The 14,253-nt window shown below is 52.7% G+C and overlaps 1 protein-coding gene across 1 annotated transcript in view; it reads right to left on the reverse strand.

Moving 5' to 3' along the window:
- Positions 1-13,915, reverse strand: part of LOC309857537 (uncharacterized protein) — a 36,518-nt gene extending 22,603 nt beyond the window's left edge. The window contains exons 1-3 of the mRNA XM_082750272.1: positions 13,741-13,915; positions 8,156-8,329; positions 4,637-4,824 (exon numbers count right to left, since the gene is read on the reverse strand). Of these exons, the coding sequence (XP_082606398.1) occupies positions 4,637-4,824; positions 8,156-8,210 (243 nt within the window). The 5' untranslated portion in view covers positions 8,211-8,329; positions 13,741-13,915. The remainder of the gene's footprint in view (positions 1-4,636; positions 4,825-8,155; positions 8,330-13,740) is intronic.
- Positions 13,916-14,253: the final 338 nt, after the last annotated feature.

The following is a 14,253-nucleotide window of genomic DNA, read 5'->3' on the forward strand; positions in this document are numbered from 1 at the left end:
GGGTCATGACCACAGCATCAAACCCCACCTGAGTCTCCAGAATGATGGCCTATCCTATGGATTTTCATGTGCCAACCCCACATCCCATAAGCCAATCCCTTGACTCTTTTCATTTGGAGAATCCTGATACAGTTGCTATCCAGCATGTTTTTTTAAGAAGTTACCACTACTTACACATAAATGGAATGATAAACCATACTCACAGATTGGAAGAATTAATATTAAAATGTGGATACTACCCAAAGCCATCTAGAGATTCAGTGCAATCCCTATCAAAATACCAATAGTACTTTTGACAGAACTAGATTGAAGTATCCTGAACTTTGTATGGAACCACAAAATACCCCAAATAGCTAAAGCAATATTGACAAAGAAGAACAAAGCTGAAGGCATCACAGTCCCAGAGTTCAAGATAAATTGCAAAGCCATCATAATCAGGGCAGCATGACCTTGACACAGAAACACACACTCTTTTTTTTTTAATTTAATTTAATTCTTTCAGTGTTCCAAGATTCATTGTTTATGCACCACACCCAGTGCTCCATGCAATATATGCCCTCCTTAATACCCACCACCAGGCTCACTCAACCCCCAACCTCCTCCCCTCCAAAACCTTTAGTTTGTTTCTCAGAGTCCACAGTCTCTCATGGTTTGCCTCCCTCTCCAATTTCCCCCAAATCCATTCCATTCTCCTCCCCTTCTCCCAATGTACTCTCTGTTATTCTTATGCTCCACAAGTAAGTGAAACCATGATAACTGACTCTCTCTGCTTGACTAATTTATTCAGCATAATCTCCTCCAGTCCCATCCATGTTGATAAAAAGTTGGGTATTCATTCTTTCTGATGGAGGCATAATACTCCATAGTGTATGTGTGTGTGTGTGTGTGTGTGTGTGTGTGTGTGTGTGTGTGTGAAAGAGACAGAAAGGGATGAAGGCAGAATGGACGTTGCACAGGGATGACAACTCCCGAGGCCGCAGTGAGCCAGGCTGGCACACGGGGACGCGTGGGGCTCTGGCCAAGTACATTTATACGCACACATCTATTTTTGAAGGATAGACCAACAACCTGGTTCAAGACCTCATGATTTCTGTTGCTTTATCCACTGCCCCCAGCTCAGCTGCAGGGAACACAGGCTCCAGAGGCGTCTACTCTCAGTACAAGCGCACAGACATCAGAAAACACAACCCGTACCTTTGAAGAAGCCGCCAGAGCTTTTCCTTTCAAAGCATAAACTCCGTCACAAAGCGAGGCATCCGTTCTGGGCTTGCTGACATGTGTGTGGGGCTGCCTGATGCCAGTGCCAGAGAGGCCTGATCTCAGAAGATGCCCCGCGGCCCATGGAGGACAGGAGGCCCCACATGGCAGAAAGAGCCGCCATAGCCAAAGAGATGGAGCGTCCGGACACGTCATGTCACCCTTGAGGTGTCCATCCGGGCCTGTGAGAGGAGACACAAGCCTGGCCAGGCTCTGCACCATGATGGGGACATGGGGTGCCAGGGGGGCAGTGAGCGGCTCTTGTCCGCCACACATCCCCTGAGGTGGAGAGCTCCACAGGGTCAGCAGCCAGTCTAGAAAGATGAACCCCTTCCTACGTGTTAGTGCTTCCAAATTGTTTGACTCTGCAAGAAAAGGTTATAAAAACATCACACTGCTTGCCCACGAGGCTGCAAAGTGATCAGAACAAGCTAGTTAGGTGACGCACCCTGACGATAACACGCGCGAGCTCTGACAGGACAGGGACCCATGTCGAGGTCCCAGTGCACCCGTTTCCCAGCTATGTCACTTGCTGAGTTTCTGGAACTTTACAAGCCCAGGCTGGCCCATCTGTGAAGTGCGTCAAAACCAGCGCCTGCCTCACAAGGCGCTAAGTGGCTTGCCACATCAACCCTCTGGCCACATGCTAAGCTCTCAGAACCAATGGCATCACTGGTGCTGCTGAGCACCTCCTCCTGACACGTGGGATTCACCTTCCACGCGAGCACCAGAACACCCTGGACGATCCCGAGTGTGCACAGAAGTGTGGGTACTGGGCTCACATGGCCACGCCCAGGTTCTCACTTATTTACTTAATGTGCCTCTGCACAGAATTCCAAGAAGAATGATAACAGTGGCCCTGGAGGGAACACCCAGCATGTGCCACAAGCCTCCCTAAATGTGTGATGTCCATGCTGGATTCTCACGGTGTCAGGAGGAGCGATGACCATCTGCCCCATGTGACAGGTGAGGGAACAGGGCTGACAGAGCTAAGTGATGCACCCCACGGCAAAGCCATCGTGTGGGAACCTACGATGTGAGCCCAACCAGTCAGACGTCAGTCCACGCTCTTGCTCAACATTGCACGCTGCCTCCCGACCCACTTGGGGACCCCATCTCCTGGCTGTTGGTGGGTGTGGAGAAGGCTTGGGGTGGGGACCACAGCCGACGCACTGGTGGGTCCCGGGGAGCCCCAAAACGGGAGGGAACCACTTTCCTGGCACAGCCAACCAGACCCAGGTGCTCAGGGGGCAGATCACCCCTACATTTAAAAGCCCCTGAAGGCTCCATGCTTCCCAGCACCATGCAGTGGATTTCCCTGGGACATCAAGAAAAATCAGACTGTGTGCTAAGAAAGATGGGAAACTGAAGGGGGAACCAGATGACAGAGGGCAAGGGGCAGAGTCCCTGGGGATGACAACGGGTGCCCCGTGACAGCATGACTCCTCCTTTCAAAGACCGCATATGATTCCAGTAAGGCTGAGGAAACAGCAACATCGATGCATCTGGATAATCTTCCATGAATCCTTGCCTGGTACCCCGAACCATCGTTCAACCTGGCCCCGTTTCTATCAAGTCTCGAAACACAAAAATCCTTCAGTCGGCGCTGTGCCTCTTGGTTCTGAATCACAGTTTTGGCATCTTTGCCCAGTTAGCAGTTCAAGATCCCACGAGTGCTTCCACCAGATACTTTACAGGGAGAGCAGACATGCGAGGATTATTAAACACATACACATGGTGTACATACATGTGTACATGTGCATGTGTACACACACACACATGCACGCAGCCATGCATGCACACACTCGCACACCAAAACCTCAGAGGAAAGGCCACTGTGGCCTTTGTGGCAGCGGTCACTCTGGCCATAGCCCTTGCTGGCGGAGGACGAGGCTACACTCCAGTTCTATGTTCCAACCTTAGCTACCAGCTACTAACACTAGGGTCTGTTTCATTTGCTCCCTGCAGATCCTCCAGACTCCACAGAAACAGCTCTCAAAGCTTCAAAATGAAGCTTATCGGAAGGTAACCGATTGAAAAACATTTAAACAAAACTTGTCAAAATCTTGAAACAGGCATCTTGGACTGATAGAATCGTAATCATGACACCGTCCACCCAATCTAGTTCTGGCTTTCTGAGCAACGAGACACCCCCAGGCCCAGAGGAGCCCCTTTCCTTATGGCCCAGGCTCACCTCTACCTGCCTGCACTTCTGGACATGGGGGACACCGCATCCCTGCAGGTGAGGGTCCCCAGAGTTAACAGGTGAAAGTACTGGGTGCTCAGTTATATTTGAATTGAGAATTTAACAAATGAGTTAAGTCCCATGCAATATTGAGAGTACGCTCAAATTAAGAAATGATTTGTCATTTATCTGAAATTCAGCTTTTACCAGGCATACCGTGTCTTACCTGACACATGCACTGGAGGCCCAACCCCAGGGACCTGGGACGGGTGGGGGCCGGACTCACGAGAGCATGCCTGCTGCTGTCCCAGGGGCCCCCACTTGCCCTTCCCCCAGCACTGCTTTAGGACGCCCCCCTGGCCTCTTTTGGCTGTCAGCACTCCACACAACCCATGGTCCAGCGGCGTCTTCCCTGCTGCATGCACACCCTTGAAAGAACGTCATGTGGTCGTGTCTTGTTTCCAGGAAAAGCTCCAGGGGCCTCCTAACTGGAGCCTGCTTTTGTTTTCCTCTTCCCCCTCGTAGACCCGTCCTGCACGCTGTGCTCAGAGGCCCACATGCAAATCAGTGTGTGTGCGTCAGTCATAATTTCAAGACCCACATGAAACTGAGAGCTGAACCAGTATGCCCACCTTCGCTAGCAGGAAACCCCTCAGACCCCGACCTGCTGCTGTCCCTGGATGCCCTGTCCCCTCACTACTGCGAACCACTGCTCAGGGAAATGACACACATTCGAGGAGAACAGGAAGAAAGGAGCCCTCAGCTCCAGGCTTCCCAGCGTGTGCCAGCCACGGCTCAAGCCCAGCCATAAAATGCACAGGAACAGGGAGAAGCACGGACAACACAATAAAGCAAGGAGAAAATGAATGACGCCATAATACAGTCTGTTTTCATTTCGTGCAGAGAAAATTAATTTTTTAGGACATTTCACTTAACTTGGCAATATTTTACGGTTTAACCTCTGATGCCTGAAGCGCCTCTCTTTCATGCCCTTCAGCCTCAGACGGGGGAAGCCCGTTTTACGACTAGCTGTAGGTCCTGCCTCTTGGGGGATGACCAGCCTCATGGCCCAGCTCAGGGCCGTGTGCACTCAAAGGAAGGGGAGTTGCGCTGACCAGGATTCCCAGCTCATCACCTCCCGCAGGAGCACCCGCTGTAACTGTGAGTCACCCTCCTGAAGAGTGGACACATTACTTTCCAGAGCAAGGAACCGGCGTGGGCTGGTCGACCAGATGAGGCTGTGTAGGCACTCGAGGTGCTCGGCCCCCTCCAACTTGTACCCAGGGCAGCAGTGGTAGGAGATGACATCCCCACGGGGAAGGAGGTCTGCAACTCGGAGATGTTCGCGTAGCCATTGGAAGAGGCAAGAGGTCTCAGGCAGCCTGTGGCGAGGAAAAGAGGAGGGACGGTCGCACTTGGTCCCCTCTGCACCAACGAGACCCGCAAAACCCTGGCCCCCTGCCCGCCACCAAGGGCTCTTCAGCCAGACGCCCGTAACCACTTTCCTGTTCGATTCATGTCGCAGAATTTGGCGTCATGCTTGCAAACCACACAGAGAGGCCCAGGGGAAGAGGGAGGAAGTGAGGGGGGTACAGCTGGGATCAGGGAGCCCCAGACACACCTCAGAATCATCCGGGAACCTTTAAGCAACACAATCCTGGCTGCGAGCCCTAGGTCTATGCACAGCCAGGGCACCCCGAATTTTTTAAATCTCCCCAGGTGATGCTAACATGCTCCTGGGGGTGAGAAGCACTGAGGTGCTGTGCAGCAAACATACACCCCAACTGTTTCAACAATGGGGACACCTGGGGGGTCTGAGGAGGTGGCAGCAAAAACACCCTTCCCCTGCTTGGACTGTGAGGCAGGGGCCTGCGGACCCCGTGTGATGCTACGTGAAGATCAATTTGCATTTTAGGTGCACTTGACATGGTTCTCAGCCTTGAGAACTACCCAGAAAAAGGGTGTCTCAGAATACACCCCACTGGGCCCCCTCCCAAGGAGCTCCTGGTCAGGGTCTGCGCAGAGCCCAAGGACATGCACGGCAGGCATGGGGCTGGGTGTAGAAAGCCCCCACGCACACCCAGAATTCTCCATGCTGTCTGTGTTCCCACACTTCTGCTTCTGCCAAACGGAAGCTGCTTTTCCGTGTTGAAACCTGTGCCTGGGGAACATTCCCAGGGGCACAGAATCCCGTTCTGTGTGGCCCCCGCTGCGATCCTGGCATTTCCTGTCGGGGTCAGTGGTCTCACTAGAGGAAATAATGACTCTGCAGAGCTGGGGCTCTTCCCGCGGAGAACTAATTGTGTGTGAAGTAAATAACGTATAATGGAAATCCCGAATCTCCCTTCCAGTCGCCGAGCACGGATCACAGCATGCCCATGGCAGCAGGTGTCTGAGCTCTGCTCCCGAGCTGGCTTGCTTTGACATTCTGAGCCTCGAACGGCTTCATGCTCCGCCGACTGCCCTGGTCAGTGAGCTGGTACGTGGGATCGATGTTTCGGCGTGAGACCAGAGAGGCCAGGGCAGCCCTGGCATGCAGAACTTAGGGAAATGCTCCCTTTGGGGCTGACAGTGTCCCGTGCCACAGAGATCCACGGGCCTACTACCACACAGGCCACATCTGAGACACGTGGCCACATCCTTTCTCCACGGCCTGGAAGGATTTACCCGTTGAGCTGAACATGAACTGTGTTCACAGGAAAAGTGAAGTGTCGGGGAGGAGGGGGAGATTGGGACTCAGGAATAAACAGAATCCGTGACTGAGAAAAGTAAGACAAGCACGTCAACATGAACAACTGACCGTATCAGAGTCCCTAAGTGCTGTTCAAATGAGCTGGCACAAGGGACAGTGCCTGCGGCTCCTCCCAAGAAGGAGTGTCATTCCTGGCCACTCCCACAGAGAAGCTGGAGTCCCCTGAATATAAAACGGACAGACCCACAGTGAACAGCAGGTGCGTCTGGACACTGCTCTCCAAAACACAAAGTTCCCAAGGAAAACATGGCCTTGGAACATGCCCGCCTGCTTGCCTGCCCCAAAAGAAGCCAGAAGGGGTTGTAACTGCAGTAGTAAACCAGGGAAAGAGAGACATGCTCCTTGGCTGGGGACAGCCCATCCCAAGCATGGCAGCAGACACCAGGCTTTGACACAATAGCTTGGTGCAACCTCTATTTACACTTCCAGGCAATGGCGAGCCGGCTTGTCAGGCTCTCTCCCCCGGATCTGGAAGTGCAAAGAAAAGCCACAGGACGAGACGTCATGCTAAGGGCCAGTCATGCTCCCCGTGGCGCTCCGAGGTGTCAGGCCATCTAATGCCGCCAGACCCCTCACGCCCATGCCATGTTGGGCAGTCACTGCTTGGGCAGCCAGGCCCCTACCTGCCTCTGCATGGAGATGAGTTCAGGGCACAGAGCAGGGGACATGCCCTGAGGGAGGGTGGTGTGGGTGACGGTGCTATCCGGGGAAGGGCACCTTCCGAGAGCAGCCAGCCGGCTCTGGGCGACGCTCTGAGATGCAAGCGCAGGGTGGTGGACAGAGCAGAGCAGGAGGCCACACCTGAGCCCCTGATGAGGATGCCACCCTCGGGCATTTCTTAAGAAATAATAGGGACCAAAAGAACTCGTAAATAGGTGCACGGAATTTGCAAGACCTAAGAGGGAGAAATCTCTAGAAAGGGCAGGAGAACAGGGGACAGTGGGGGATGCAGGATTCATGAAGGCAGAGGGGGCTGGCATCCGAGGGAGCGTTCTTGGCCCCGGGAAGGAAAGGGACCAGTCGTTGGTAATGTTCACGTGAATATTCAGCCCAACCTCAGATCACGGTGACAACTCTCCACAGCCTCCCGAGAAGTGCCCCCAGAGCACATGTATCCCTGGAAATGTCATCTGTGCAGGCTACGTGGCACAGGGAGTTTGAGCAGAGAAGCTCACAAAGGGGTGGCCTGGCCGCCCTTGGTCCTCCCGATCCAGAGCCTCTGTTTCTGCAAAGGGCCATGTAGGACTCTTAAGCCCTCACAGAAGGAAATAATTCATTTCCGACCCCGGGGCACGCAGAGTAATATCAGAGCCTGCCAGCCATGACCTAGAGCCCAGCGCTAGCATTCGTCTCGACCGGAACACGCCAAGGCTCCGGCGCAAACAAGCCTCCTCCCCGAAGAATGAATTATGCACTGGCTTTCAAGTCACATGTCAAGAAAATAAAATCAGAATTAATGTGCACGGAAGGACTTATTTTCACAAACAGGGTCCTCCGTGTTGGCCCAGGCAAATGTTAAAAAGGCAAGAGGATTCTTATTTACTGGGTAGTTTGGATAAAATCTGAATTTGATTATTTTTCTGCTCCTCATGCATTATAAAAATGGATAACGTTAAGAAAAAATAGCCTCTGTAAAGATGCGTCTTTAATCTACCCTCACCACCACTGAAATAAGTATAAACGTTCTGCTGTTTTCATTAAAAATGCCATAGTTCATCATCGTGCTCACAGCCTGGTTACAAAATGCCTATTTCTTAAAAGACTTTTGGTTCTCGGTGTGAAGGAGAAGTCAACATGCTCAAGAACAAGGGCTCTTCTGGTCTGGGCTCTCACGGTGGGCACGAGGGGCTGTTGGGGACCGCAGGGAGGGTGTGCGGATGCCAAGGCCAGAGCCGGTGGGCCCTGCTTCCCTCCACGTCCCAGTGGAGAGACACACACGTGTTCCCAGCCCGCGCCCCTACCTTGACAGAGCGGCAGGTTGTCCCACGTCCCGTCATCACGGCACAGAGAAACCATGTTGTACAGATCAGGGTAGCGGATCTTGAATCCCTCGTGACAGGTGACGATCAGCTTGTCTCCGTGTCTGTATGTCCTGTTATGAATCTCAGCATCGTCGATTTGAGGGATACGGCAATCTGCAAAGGTGTAAAATGGACACGTTATTTTTTTAAATTTCAGCCTGTTGTGCTTCCCAGCTTGGCACAAAGCTCTTCTTTTCGGACCTGGCCTCAGGCTTCCCTGTGATAAAACGCCCTCGCACACGGACTGCTAGCCCCTGGTCTGGAGGGGACTGAGGACAAGATGTCCCAATCCAGCCATGAAAGGAGCTTCACCTCCAGCCTGGAACCCTTCACACCTCACAGTGGAGCCTCAGGCGATTTTGGAACTAAGAGAGGAAGGACAGAGCTAGGGGCTCACAATGACCTGCTAAGTGGTCCCACCCAGCCTACCGCCTCTGCCTTGGGGCAGAAGAAAAAAAAAGGCCTTGCAGAACAGTGGGGACAAGCTGGGGCCACACCGGCCGGCACCTCCCTCCTACCGGATCTGCTCCACGCGGGTAATAACATGGAAGCACATGCAACCACCAACACCACACAGCCCCCCACAGGTAGGTGACCTGCTTCTTGGAAGCAGGTGGGAGCAGAATACAGACTCGGAAAGGGTCTGTAGCCCAGCATCAGGGGCGCAGGAACAGGAAGTCCACACAGAACGTGATTGAGAGATAAAATACAGTGGATAAATTATAACCCTCCACTTCGAACATGGTCTCCTCCCAATTCCGCGTGTGTCCCCACATAACCTTGTGCAGCCATCCCCGGAGGCGTACAGAGGGGTTGCGCTCCAAGCTTCGCAAGTTTTAAAAATGAAGCAAAATCCAAGCACAGCATTTCGACAATCACAGAAACTTTCTCCAAGAGTATCTCAATGCTGTAAGACTGGGTTTCTCAGCCACTCCCGAAAGCCTTCTGAATCAGCCATATGGTTGGAATGGTGGGAGACTTGACCATGAACTGCTGGCTCTGAGGCCTGAGCCCAGGAGTCCTGAGGCTGCGGAGGGAAGGGACCCAAGCAGCCCATGGCCGGGAACACAGGTGGGTTTAAAAAGCACATCCCAGGAGTTTTGATGTAGGGTTGGGGCTGGGTTTACAGGGACCAATGAAGAATCTGACAACAGACTCTAGAAAACAGGATGACCTCTTCGCGGGGTCAAAGTCAAAGCTTGGGCGTGGCATCTGCCTTCATCTCCAGATTAGCTGGAGAGCAGGGACTGCACCCCTGCATTCTCCCACATGCCCTTGGAACTCCGGGACTCCACACGTGGCTGGCAAAGAAATGTCGAGGAAGTGCGGCCATGGAGCCCCGGGACAACCCCATCAACCCTCTGTCTGCAAATTTCAGCAGGAAGCGTCCTTGATGGAAAACTGTTGTGGTTCTAGTTCGACCTCTTATTTTTGAGTTTCAAACTGTGGAAAGGGGTTTCCAACCTCTCACGTTTAACCAAAAATTTTTCTACCAGAATAGACAAATTCCCCCAAAGTCAATGCCAGAATGATCCTGACTGGAGTCACAAGGCAAGTGACAACTTGGCACCACTGCTGCCTTCTTAATGGAAACGGGAAATCACGTTTCTCAGTAGTGCTAACGCAGGCATTACTCAGAGCAAATAAAAACACCTTTATCCAGGCGCCCCTCTGTAAAACCCCAGCTGCCAACTAACCCCATGTTGCTGATTTACGCGACAAAGCCACCGTTCCCCTGACTGGCTTCCGACTTCTCCGGGAGCTGACCCAGGTCCTTAGCAGGCAGCCAGCGTCAGTGAGTAAAGCCAGTGGACAGAAGGGACACTGCGGCCCGTGAGTGTGTGGTCACTGGCTGTGCAGAAGCAGCAGTCACTCACACAGAGTGCCCTGAACTCCTGACCAGATGCCTCTGTCCACAGCCAGGAGCTGGGGGCCACCACGGGGCACATGGCCCAAGGATCCCAGGGCACTACGGCCTCCCAAGTTCTGCTCATGATGGAGTCACCATGGGGACTGGCTGCTATGGAACAGAGACTCGCACTGACCAGGGAGCTGGGAGCAGGCACCGGAGCTATGGCCAGGAGGCCAGGAGGGCTGTGGCCCAGATAAAGGACAGAACAAAACAGACCAGCAGTAGCTTCACAGAAGTCGGCCCCCCAAAGCTGAGCTATGATCCTACCCTTGGCGTCTGGCGCCTGAGCCCCCCACCAGAGGAGGGGAGATAGGAAGACGAGCCTGGCCCAGCCAGGCCATCCTTAGCCGGACGTGACTATGCACTTCATGTCTATGGAAACAGAGAAGCCAGGATCTTTAGTGCCCCAAAACAAATACATATAATCTTCATCAGTTCTGAAGTTTCAAACAGAAATAAGAGAAATTTCCTACAGTATGAGTGCATCCCGTCAGCCAGAAGAATGTTTAAAAGCCGCTCCAAAAATGCCATTACCAAGGATGACAGATAAAGCTCCATCGGTATCTGACTCTGGCAGGAGTGGGGATGTGATCAAACCCGACACAGACAGACACAAACGGGCACTTTGGGGATACAGCTGAGAGGGTGCAAAGCTTCCACTTTGAGACATCCTTTCTCCCCAGACCACTGCATCGCTGCATCTGAGTCCTGCTCGTGTAATAGGGGATTTAATAGAAACAAGTCAAAGAGGGGATATTAAGGTGATATTACACAGTTATACCTAAGAACAAATTATTCAATGACATTAGTTAGCATAGAGCAGAGTCCTAAGGAGCAGAAAAGGCAAAGTTCTAAGAATACATACCACGACCAATATTTACTGGCCTTTTTAAATGCCAGTTATATGTGAACATGAACCTGATTCCTTCAAGTGCCAACTCTGACACCCATTCTCCCTAAAAAGTGTTTCCAGGAACATAACTACGTAATCGACCCTGGAGACACAGCATTCATATCCACACAGGAAAGGTGCTGGAAGCCTCGCTGTAAAGGATGGTGTTGGGTTTTGTTTACCCCTGCATTTATAACACCCGGTATTCATCCATCCAACCATCCATCTGTCCACTGGTGACTCGCTGAGCACCCAGCTGCAAGCGCTGGGCACGGAGAGTTAGGAATCCTACCCTCGCTGCATGGAGAAGGCCGCTAACAAGTTAGTAAATCTGCGAGGTAGAGACTAACATGCAGTGATTGCTGCTCGCATGAGGAGGAACAGGTGCTGAGGTCACAGGGACCTACCAGGGGCCCCTGGAATCTGGGTGCATGGGACAGGCACCCTGAGGAGATAATGTTTATGATGCAGGGCCACATGGCAAGGTGGCCTTATCGAGCAGATCTGGGAGAAGACAGCTTTAGGCAGAGGGAGAGTAAGTGCAAAAGCCAGGAGAACACGAGTGTCCTTAAAATCACACAGGAGGAGGGGACGCCTGGGTGGCTCAGTGGGTTAAGCCGCTGCCTTCGGCTCAGGTCATGATCTCGGGGTCCTAGGATGGATTCCCGCATCGGGCTCTGCTCAGCGGGGAGCCTGCTTCCTTCTCTCTCTCTCTGCCTGCCTGCCTCTCCATCTACTTGTGATTTCTCTCTGTCAAATAAATAAATAAAAAATCTTTAAAAAAAAAAAAACACACACACAGGAGGGGGACACCTGGCTGGCTCAGTCCCAGGGTCCTGGGATCAAGTCCCGCATCGGGCTCCTGGCTCAGTACAGTGTCTAATTCTCCCTCTGCTCCTGCACGCTCTCTCTCTGACATATAAATAATAAATAAAATCTTTTAAACACACAGACACACACAGGAGGGTCCATGTGTCTGAGACACAGTGAGCAAGGGGAGATGAAGGCCTTCTAACTTGGGGCATACTTCATTAGGTAGTTAGGACAGGACTGGCAAGAGGTTGTCTTTTAGATAAGCTCTCTGTTTCCCAGGATGATAAAACAATAGAAGGCCTTTGTCTCCAGGCAATATTCGCGGAGCCTGCGTGTTCTACTATTGCTGATATGTTCCTGAGCCTGTCTGGGTTTTAAATGCTGAGTATCTTGGGCCAAAGGATTTATCAGGGAAGTTGATCTACAAAACCAAATAAATTTTTCATTACTGAAACCTTATGGAAACCACAGCCTGCATGGGCTGCGCATAGCAGAAAATATTCATTTATTTCTAAAATCCTTTTCAAAATTTGTTTTGATTTTTCAAGAGAAAGCTTGTGTAACCTGCAAGGCTGCAAAGTTAAAGAGGAAAAACCACATGCCTGTCTCAATAAATATAGAGAAGCATCTGTATCAAGGGACACAGACTCCTACCTGCAACACAGGGAGCCACCTTCCCTACACAGCATCCACCCGAGGCCCATAGCACCCGTTCTGAATGGTGACGCTGACCATTATTAATTGAAGGATACTTGACCAACCATGCCCTCTTGCTATTAGGCATAACCACGGTGATTCCATATTTCAGAACTTCCGACAGTGCCGCCAGGGGTGTCCCCGTCTGTCCCCACACACCATGGTCACAGTACCACAGACAGTACTCCCGGGCGCATGTTCCTTCCTGCGACCCACCTCACAGCTGGAGCTCTCTCAGCCCTGCTCAGCCACCACTCCCATGTTCGTTCCAACGCTTCTCTTACTTGTTCATTTGTTTTGTTGTTGAGATTCCACCTGTCACACACACACCTGTCCTTCTCTGTGTGATTTAGTTCACTTTACTTCTTTGTTTTAATTTTGACTCTTTTAGAAAAAGACCTCAAAAATAAAAGCAGAGACCACGCATGCTCTCAGCTTGGGGAAGCCTTTGCCTATGCTCAGTGACAGTCGAGTTCGGTGCTTCGAAGACTTCCATAAACACGGTCTATGCTAATTCCGAAAAACAGTGAGCTGTCAAGGTCAGGAAAGCTCCATCCACACCCACGGTCAGGGGTGGTGGGGAGAGACGGAGCCCTTGCCCGCACCGGCACTGCCTCCCTTGCGTCAGCCCAACCTGCCGCGGAGACAGTCAGCCCCCTGCCCGCCGCCAGGTAACCTCTGAGCAGTGTTCTAAACTCACACACACCCACGCAGCATGAACCACACAGAGCAGACACCGCCACGCTTGCCAGAGGTAGGCAGATACCGCGCCATGACGAGAGACCATAGGGTAACTGCTGGAAACAAATGCCCACTGTGCCGCCCTGTCTCCCTATCAAAACCCGCCTGGAACAGACGCGACAGTGACTGAGTGGATCTCCCGAGTACCACACGTTCCTGCCTCCACGGGCAAGTCTGAGCAGCACGTACTCTGCTTTCTCAGGCGCCGGGGCTGGGAGTGCGCGGCTGGCTAGGGACGCAGCAGTGAGCACCCCTGGTGTGACCTGAGCTGCTCTCCTGCCTCGACAGAAACCAGGACCTGGGTCGTCATTGAGGTTGAGGAGGGACACGGTGACTTGTGACACCGAGCCTCCTTTGCGCCCGGCCTGGCCACAATGCTCTCCCGCCAGCATGTGGGGTGGGCCCCTGGGCTGACGCGGCTGGTCCCCACAGCCCCACGAGCAGCCTCCACGGACGAGGGGGGCACTTTACCTTCTTGTGCACAGAAGGGCTTATCACTGGGGATCCAGCCGAGGGTTCCATTGAGATGTCTCACACACAGCCTCTTTGTAGGGCCCTGGAGCGTGAACCCGTCTTGGCAGTGAAACTGGGTGACAGACCTTTCAAGGAAAAGCCCTCCACCGGGTGTCCTGAAGCCATTCTCAGGGACACCGGAAGGTCATCGAACCCTACATTGACAGAGAGAAGAAAAGGAGCCTCTAAATATGTGCTTCCGAGGCTGGGAGCCTTCCTGCATCCGTGACGGACACTGTCACACACCGCCAACACCTAGCCACTCCAATCAGCCCAGAATGTCCGCATTCTGCCGTGTGCCACACTGGCTTCTTGCTTAGAACAGCGCCCGGAGCGTCCTCCATCCCCCGGCCGACCACAGCCCTTCATGGAGGCTCGGGGAGGAGCAGGGGAGAAGGAAGCCACACAGGGAACGACGCCGTGCAAGACGCTGCAGGGGGGTGAGGCGGGAGGGTCAGGGAGGAGGCATGG

Source organism: Mustela nivalis (genome assembly GCF_964662115.1).
Source record: "Mustela nivalis genome assembly, contig: HAP1_SCAFFOLD_860, whole genome shotgun sequence".
Classification (NCBI taxonomy): domain Eukaryota; kingdom Metazoa; phylum Chordata; class Mammalia; order Carnivora; family Mustelidae; genus Mustela; species Mustela nivalis.